At 43.3% G+C, this 9,498-nt stretch overlaps 1 protein-coding gene across 1 annotated transcript in view; it reads left to right on the forward strand.

The window, feature by feature from the left end:
- The window catches only part of POMT2 (protein O-mannosyltransferase 2), a 46,827-nt gene extending 37,417 nt beyond the window's left edge, over nt 1-9,410 (forward strand). The window contains exons 18-21 of the mRNA XM_019518749.1: nt 867-972; nt 2,807-2,947; nt 4,202-4,316; nt 5,023-9,410. Of these exons, the coding sequence (XP_019374294.1) occupies nt 867-972; nt 2,807-2,947; nt 4,202-4,316; nt 5,023-5,128 (468 nt within the window). The 3' untranslated portion in view covers nt 5,129-9,410. The remainder of the gene's footprint in view (nt 1-866; nt 973-2,806; nt 2,948-4,201; nt 4,317-5,022) is intronic.
- Nucleotides 9,411-9,498: the final 88 nt, after the last annotated feature.

Consider the following 9,498-nt stretch of genomic DNA (forward strand, 5'->3'; position numbering starts at 1 on the left):
GCTAGAAGAGAGGGACAGGCTGCAACTAGATCTGGACAGGTTACAGGGGTGGGTGGATGAGAATAGGATGGGTTTCAGTACGGACAAGTGCAAGGTATTGCACCTGGGGAGGAAGAACCAGCAGCATACCTACAGGCTGGGGAATTCCCCTCTTGTCAGCACAGAGGCAGAAAAGGATCTTGGAGTCGCTATTGATTCCAAAATGAACATGGGCCGCCAATGTGGGAACACAGTCAGGAAGGCTAACCACACCTTGTCATGTGTCCATAGATGCATCACAGGCAGGTCTAAGGGGGTGATCCTCCCCCTCTATGTGACATTGGTCAGGCCGCAGTTGGAGTACTGCGTCCAGTTCTGGGCGTCACACTTCAGGAGGGATGTGGATAGCATAGAGAGGGTCCAGAGGAAGGCTACTTGCCTACCCTGCTGCCCCCTGATCATGCCCTATGAGGAGAGACTATGGGGCCTGAACCTGTTCAGCCTCCACAAAAGAAGGCAGAGGGGATCTGGTGGCCACCTACAAACTTGCCAAGGGGGACCAGCAGGCAATGGGAGAGTCCCTGTACCCCCGAGCACTACTGGGAGTTACAAGGAATAACGGCCGTAAGCTGACTGAGAGTAGGTTCAGGCTAGACATCAGGAGGGACTACTTCACAGTCAAAGCGGCTAGGAGCTGGAACCAACTTCCTAGGGAAGTGATGCTTGCCTCTACCCTGGGGATCTTCAGAAGGAGGCTAGACATTCACCTTGCCAGGGTCGTTTGACCCCAGCATTCTTTCCTGCCCATGGCAGAGGGTTGGACTTGATGATCTGCTTAGGTCCCTTCCGACCCTACCAACTATGAAACATCTGTCTTTCCCATCCAGGTAGTCTGGTGGCTGAACCTAGTCACTATCGGAGTGTACTTCCTAATGACAACTTCCACTGCTGTGGCCATGAAGAGGGGAGTCCAGCAAATGACTGAACACAGAGGTGAGGCCAACTCTCCCACACCTACTGCATTTATACATTTATATGGTCATGGTACAGGAAAGCTTCTCATATCCCTTATATCATGGAACATGTATCTGCTGTATCATGGGTCTCAGCAATTGAACAATATATGTTCAAATAGAACCTGTATAAATATTTAAATTACATATGGTTGTAGAAATACTAAAGCTTACTACTGGAATGAAGTAAATGTCAAGAAAAAGAGACTCATTTTTTGCAAGCTGGAGAGGACCATTCTGAACCTGTGGTTTGACCTCTTGAGGTCATGTATTTAATTCAATGATTGCATCCAGTTCAGCATCTTGCGCTGAGCTTAAGTGTGTTTTTTAGAAAGAATTGTGTCTTCATTTAAATAATTTTTCATAGTGATGCATGGGGATGTAAATAGAAAGATGGGATGAAAGTAAAAGCAGATACCTTTAAACTAAATATCAGAGAAACCTTCCTGACATGGAAATACAGGAGACTACAGAACAGTCATCCTAGGGAAATGTTAGAAACTCCATCCTTCAAGTAATTTGAAAATGAACTGTACAGCAGTGCAGCATTGTAGGGAGCAATCCTATATTGGCTCCAAGGGAAAGGGACCAGTTTTACCCAGGGGAGATTGTTCAATTGAATCCATCTTGCTTTATGATTCTGTGACATATGCTGTATTTAATATTATGCATCCCTGTTAAAATGAAGCACGCTTGCTGGTGCCCAGTAGGGAGCTGATAGAATCAAAACTAGTAAGTGTATATTAATAGCTCTTTGTCTTCCATGCTGCCTTCTCTGTGTAGGTTGCAGAGCCCTTCACATAGCCTTGGAGATCAAGTCTTACAGCAGCTTGGTGACATAAGCCAAGGTTTGCCTATAGAAAAGGTTCAGGGGAGAGGGATCCAGACTCAAAATTATTTTAGCTAAGGTCACATGGTGAGTTAATTGGAAACCAAATTGAGGTCTTCTAATCCCTTTCCTGTGTTCTAAACACCAGACCACAGTCCTATTTAGGCAGTGGCTTGATGAAGCTGATGTTAAGCATATGAATAATGACTGTCACTTGTATTTGAGTATTACTACTATTGATACTGAAAATCGGTTTTCACATGTAGGGTTTAGGAAATGTGCCAGGGCAGGTTGGTGTCTGTGGTCTCTCCTACTGTCAGCTAAAGTGGTGCAATGATGTTCTGTTGTTCGTTCTACTTCCTTCATAGCATGTACCTATCATGGGCCTGGCAGATTGTAGGTAAGAGAGATTGGAGAGTGAAGTTTCATATAGGCCAGGGGTGATGAAGATACATCTACCACTTGTCTCGCCACCAAATTTCTGGACCCATGGAAAGCCCTGTGGGTGAGATGGTGTGGCTCTGCATTCCAGATTGGGCTTACAGACTGACCCTGTGCACTGGATTGGGCCTGTAGACTGACCCTGTTTCACTCATCTGTCCCATGGGGCCAGATGAGTTGGGCACCATTGGTTTAGACTGATGTCTTGAGCCACTGTAGACCTGTTCCATACTGATCTGCAGGTTGGTAGACCAGCCAGATCTATGAGCAGGTCTTTTAAGGTCCCCAGTATATCCTTCAAGACTGTGACCTTTATGCATCAGAGAATTGGTGGTGTTTTAAGATTTTGCATGGGTATTCCAGGTGGGAAGGTGTGGAGAGCCTTGGAACTGCTACCAAGCAAGAAGACAGCCTTCTGCTTAGATTGTTCCTGCCGCTCCTAGCACTGTTCATATTCTGACTGTTAGAAGATACAGAGTATGCAAAGTAGAACCATAATTGTGAAGTTCATCTAGTGAAGGATGTCTGTGTGTGTTTGTTTCAGAGCTCTTCCAAGTCTTATTGCGAGGTGGAGGGCAGATTATGCTGGGTTGGCTCCTTCATTACCTCCCTTTCTTCATGATGGGCAGAGTCCTGTACTTTCATCATTACTTTCCTGCAATGCTTTTCTCCAGCATGTTGACAGGTAAGTACTGCCAGGAGAGGAAGAGAAATTCAGTCAGATGGAACATTTTTAAAGGGACATAGCTCAAAGAGATCAATTTTTTTCCCTTTCAAATAACTGGTTTAAAAATTATTATAATATTGACTGGTTCAAAGTGTTTTTTTACCTTAGCAGCCTGAAACATTGTACCTTATGGTTGTGTCATTATGTTGGTATTATATAAAAATAAGGCTAGAAGGGACTGTAGGAGGTCTAGTCCAACACCCTGCTCAAGGCAGGATCATCCCCATCTAAAACACCTGAGGAGAAAATTGTCTAACCTGCACTTAAACTAACAGTGATGGAGATCCTACAATTTCTGTAGGGAATCTGTCACAGTCATCTGTTCCTTGTCATTAGAAGGTTCTTCCTAATATCTAACTTAAGTCTCTCATGTTGCAATTTAAACCCCTAGGCATCTTGATTTGCCCTTGGAGAGGCTGTGTTATCTAGTCAATAGAAGATTTGACTGGGATTTTGGAGATGTCTCTTCTGTTCTGTGTGTTACATTGTCCTCTTGTGTGACCTTTGGCAAGTCATTTCACTTCTTGACTCTATCACCTATGCTTTGTCTGTGTTGTCTGTTTAGACTGTGGGCTCTTCAGGGTTGGACTGTCTCTTACTCTGTGTCTGTACAGCACTTAGTACAGTGGGGACTTGACATCTTCTGTGCTTCCCTAAGTATTACCATAAAATATATGCTAAATACTACTGTTAATTCCAGTTTACTTCCAACATGATTTTGGCAGCCAGAGTCTTGAGAATTGCTAAAGAATAAAGCTTAATGCCTTTGTAAACTGGAAACTCTTGTTCTCAAATGTTATAAAACATTAATCTCTTACCTCATAGTACATGAGCCTTCAGCTACTAAAATCATGTTGCACTTGAAATGGAGGAGAGAAGAAAAAAGATGGTAATTTGGATTTATGTAATTTTGAGCTTTTCTACCACTACCTGTCAGGACTAATATAACACATTTATTCCAATGAAAAGATTAGGAAAACCAAGGGAGAGAAACCTGCACATCTAGTGCTGAGGGTTTACAAGATATTTGTCTATAAAAATAGAATTATCTTTTGATCTTATTAGCTCTTTATTAGCATTGTATCATGACTGAATATAGCAAGCATGATTTTTCAGTGCCTGCATGCAACTCTCTCTGCCTACATATCTGTTCCCTGGCTTTCTGTATAATGCCTCTACCTATGAGTTTTGAGGTTTTTTTCCTTTTCCTAGGAATTACGTGGGATACACTACTGAAATTCTGCACTGGGCACTTACTGTCCAGCACTATGGCTCGGAAGGTGTATATGTGTGGGGTGCTGACGCTAGTTCTGCTCATTGTCTACAGGTGAGAGCCAGTTCTCCATATAAAGCACCCATTGTCTCAGAGGAACCTTTGGCTACTTGGCATAGTGTCATTTTAATCATTTAGCCTCTCATCCCTTCTATGAATTCATAATAGAGAGTCTCTTTCTTTAACCCTAGAGCTTGATGGATCCACACCCATGTATCAAGGTAGTTTCCCTTTATCCCAGGGTTGGGCAGTTATTTTGGGCAGAGAGCTACTTACTGAGTTTTGGAAAGCCATCGAGGGCCGCATGACAGGCAGCCAGGGGCAGATAAATATTACTTTTCTAAATTTAGAGGGGACCCGCAGGCCAAATAGAATGGCCTGGCATTCTGCATCCAGCCGTGGGCTGCATTTTGCCTACCCCTCTTAGTTTAGTAGATACATACTCTGGTCACCACCCCAAATGGTGCCAGACTGTATGCTGTACTTCAGATACAGGTTAAATAAATGTTTCTGTAAGTTTCATTACCCTGTCCTGCTCCTGAATTATTTTTCCCAAGAAAGAGGTGTGTTAGTTTTAAGTCATACACCTGTGTGTACTGATCTTGCTGAGAAACAGTGAGAGGATCCTAAGTGGAGTTTAGAGCAGCCCTGTTTGAAAGCACCTGTTTGTCCTTTATTCAGACTTGGCTATTGCTGTCACCTAGGACTGAACATTATGCACTTAATCAGACTGACAGATTTGTCTGGGTTCTTTTCACAGCTTCTACCTCTTCCATCCTTTGTCCTATGGGATGGTAGGACCCATGGCCTCAGATCCCAACAGCCCAATGGCAGGGCTGAGGTGGTTGGAATCATGGGAATTCTAGACCCATCAAGAAGCAACCTGGAACAAGGGAATAAAAAATGCAAGAATTGCTAAGTGTTACGCTGATTCAGGGGCACTTAGAGGCAAGTGGCTGCAAAATGTCCACTCTGGAGAACTTGGAGGAACCTGCTTCCCACAGTGACCCACTGTGTCAGTATTGGTTTGCACAGATTGTCTTGGCAGAGTTGGGATATCACAAACAGGGTGCTCTGAGTAAGACTCAAGCCACCAATTCTGTATGTTCTGTTTCTTTGGAACATCTGCAGCTTTAAAACCAGGGTCATTTGGGCAATACAGAACTCTTTATGTTCAAACAACTGTGTCCTGTCCTGCAGTCGCATCAGAGTGAGTTGAAAGATTTGTGTATTTGTATATGCTAGAGGTTGTGTGTATATGTGTCTGTCTGTCTTTGCTCATGAGAATCACTTGAATGCAGGAAAGAACTGACTCTAGAATGCACAATGCCCAGACACACTAAAGATCTTTTCATTTTTAACATTATGGCAGTGGATTTTTTTAAAAAGGTTTATGTAAATGTCAGCAAATGTCTGACTAACACTTTGCCCTGGCGCTTTCCATTTCACTGATCTGATGCTGAACCTGCCAGACACAAAGTGTCAGCCATTGTGCCTTGTCTATTTCCCAGGCCATTTTACAGACAGAGGAGGTAAAGATTGCTTATCCTATTATATTGCTTTTCTTTCTGGACCCCTGTAACCATCAATTGTAGTAGCTGGGTAGTTACCTGGAAAGCCTCTGCTACAAGCCAGACTGTTCTACTTCAGCACTTTACAAATCAGGCTCAAGTTGCTTAGAAGCTCCAAAGATAATTACAGTGGAAACAGCAGGTTTTTTATTTCCTGGCCTGGGTTCTATGATGTAAGGACCTGTCCCCTTGAGACTGAATGATAAGTTAGAAACCTTGCCAGCAGCTCACATTTGTGCTTTGATTCCAGCAGCTTCACTGTTAGCAACTGTGCAATATGCAGAGAGGCAAAGGCATCATCTTAATGAATGTGGCATCTGGAAAGCTGTCTAGATGGTTTGCTGCATAGTAGGCTGAGGCTCAGTTCAGACTTGCTGTCATTTCCCTTTAACAAAGGAAATGAAGAAGTATTCTGTTAAGCAGTTGCTTGCTATTGTAACAAGCTAGCTTAGAGTGTCACATCCTCCTCTAGAGGTTGACTTGCAAAGAAAGGTAAGAGCCTACTACTGCTACGAGCTCCACTGATATGGAATTGATGTTTTTTGAGTTAACCCCTTGCTGTTAATTCCTGGTAGGGGATCATTACACTAATTAGATATTGGGTTTAATGATCCCTTTTTATTTGCAATGGTAGGAAGTGCTGCCCTCTGGCCAAAGCAGGGCTGCATAAAGATGATGTGTAGGAAAGGACAAGGGAGAGGGTTGAAAGGATCCCCAGGTCCTGATGGGAGCTAAAAGAGCAGCTGTGGATAGTCAGCTTGTGGCAGTATGACAGGCAGGTGTTGCATTGCTGCATTTGTGGTAACATGATGGGGCATCTTACACCTTTTAGTGATGGCATTTCTGATATTGTGTATGTGTATTTTCTCTGTGGGGGATCCCATTGCTATCTGGTCTGCAGTGCCTTCAAGGGCTCATGGAAGGAGGGGATTGATGCAAGGCACTCCCACCAGTGGTGACTTAGTGTTGATTTAGACACCGATGGCAGCAAACTAGCACCTGGCTATTGAGAAGCAAGGAAGGGTGGGTATCTTTATAGATAAAGTCCCAAAGGTAGTTTACACATTTTAGCTAGATGATGTTTTAGGAATCTTTGTTACTCCAGCGGATGTAGAGGGGTAAAACTTCAGGAATAGTGAAAAATTGATCCTGCTTTGTTCCTTGATAATGACTCCTGTTTCTCTTGCAGCAGTGAGAGATTTTCTTGGAGTTGTGGCTCAGCTTGGGATTGTTTGATAGCAACAAGTTGTGCCTAACTCATTTTCCCTGCTAGCTTCTAGGCTCCAGATTCAATACAGACAAGGAACTATTTGTCTTTGATACGAGCAGTTTGCATGGCTCGCACTGGGACTCTAACTCTGGCACAAAAGTTAAGTCACTTCTTGGCCATTTTGTACCCTGTGCAGCATGAGATGCTCTGAAAAAAATCTACATCTCCTATAGCATCACTTAGCCCCAGACTGGATTCTTTTACCCTTTGAGCTAGGGTATGAAAGGGACTATATACAAATACAAAGATTCTCTGCAGCATCCAACCTTTCAATGGGTGTAAGTCTAGGAAGCAGTCTCTGGGCTGGAAGGTCAAATGTAAACTGAAGGAACTTGATTGTCTTGAATAGAGAAATGCTGATTTACCACAGCTGAGGATCTGACTCTAAATATTTGTCTGTTGGAAAATTGAAGCTATTGCTGAGCCTAAAGCAAGCATGGGACCTGCAAAATGGAGTGATTTGTCTTCCTCTTGCAGTCAACACGGACACTCCTCCCAGAGTTGTGCAGGACGTGAAGCAGGGTGTATAGTGCTGCTAGAGGGAGCTGTGACTGCAGTGCTTCCATTTTGACTGGAGGTTTCTCAAAAACCATCTCTAAGCTTTCTTCTTGGGGTCTGCGCTGAAATGCCTTGATGGACACTACTTCATTATAGCACTTCCGTCTCTGGAATAAATTCAGATTCACCTTGAGGACTCTTTACCCAGTCATGTGGAAGCCTAGTTCTTATTGCTTTCTCAGGCGGCATATGCTGTTGTCTGGAGTAACTGTTCTCTTCAAAGTTTGCCAAGCTGGGCTCTGTTGTTGAAATCTGCAGGCTTTGAAATTCCTGTTCCTGCTCTTTCCTGTTCTTTACATCATAAACCTGTGCTTGTGCCTCTTCTGTCTTTGGAAGATATGTAGAAAGGCTCGCATTAAGCACATTCAACATAGCTTAGGCATTCCACCCATCCACCTGAGGTTTCTGTTGGAATTCACTGCTGTGTATGCATGTCTTCCCCTGCAAGAGTACCTGGATTAATTCCACAGAGCCAGGAACTCATCTTTGTGGGATAGGGCTACAGTCTTGATAAGTATTTGAATGAAAAGACCTTTTCAGGGATCGCTTTTTTCACATAGAAAACTCACACTCAAGAGGGTAGCTAATAGGTACACGATACAGTGCTGATCACTAGCCCAGTCCAGAGACCCACTAATAGGCAAGCCAAGATCAGTCTGGTCCACAGCAATTTTTTTTTGAAGTCTTAACTTGATGAATTTATATTGATGCACAAAATGAATGAATGAATAGGATCCAGCTTTTTATATCCCTTCCCATTCTCTTCACTTTCCGCAGTACTGGACTCCTTTCTGTACTGCTGCTTCAGTCATTAAGCTGAGCCTGCCCCCAACATGGGCCGGGCTGCCATGCCCACTTTACATTCTCCTGAGAGAATGAATGCCTGTCACAGACAGTCTTGGCAAAGGCAGCACTCCTTCTCTTGGAAGTCTGTAAAAATGGATTTTTAAGAGCATTATCAGAGTTCAAAGGGTGAAACTTATATCTTCACGTAGAAGAGACTGTCTCTCTTGTCTAGGCCTTCGGGACTCTTGTCCAAAGTATTTCAGAGAAGCTAACAGATGGGTTCATATTTATTCTTCTTAACTATGTCTATTTATAGCTCAGAAATATTGTAGAGTCTAGTGGTTCAGTCTCTGGATGCAATAACCAGCAGCATATACATGAACAAGTTATGGGTACCGCTAGGACACTCCTCCTTTTCTCTTCTAATGTACATGCTGAAGTCCTGAGCATGTAATCTATGATAGACTTGTATCTCCACGAACTGGGAGACCTGGATAGAACTTCCTCCTTCAAAGTGTGTCCAATATTTAGTTGACCAGAGGTGTGTCATATCGGGGAGAGTTTGGGAGATGAAGAATGTTAAAGTTTCAGGAAGTTCATTCTTTCTGCCTGGTGTGGAAGAGATAAGAGACAAGCATACTACTTCCACAGCATGCCCAGCCCCTTTTGGGAGCCTTGAAAATCAGGCAACAAGGACTCAGTTGGTTCTGTCTCCTGTGGAGAACTTAGTGCCAGGCAGCATGTTTGACCCTGAGTTTCTTTATTTCTTAAATATGCTTCATACGGTATGTTTGGAAGCTATGGGCTGTTGACAATCGCAAGTGATGCCTGAGTGAGAGAGAGGAAAGAGGTTGATGCTGGAGCCGTTACTGCCATTTTGTGTGTGTTAGGTCTTAAAATGTAGGGAGGCAGGCAGGTTTGTTACATTAAGAGAATAGGTTGGGCTCTGATTTTATGCAGAACTGAGTAGAAGTTTAGAGGTACAAAGATGATATATGTACTTTTTTAACATCCTTCTGTAGTATGAACCTTTCTTACTAATGCTGCTAAT

This window comes from Gavialis gangeticus, unplaced genomic scaffold, assembly GCF_001723915.1.
Source record: "Gavialis gangeticus isolate Ggan-Ray unplaced genomic scaffold, GavGan_comp1, whole genome shotgun sequence".
Taxonomy (NCBI): Eukaryota; Metazoa; Chordata; order Crocodylia; family Gavialidae; genus Gavialis; species Gavialis gangeticus.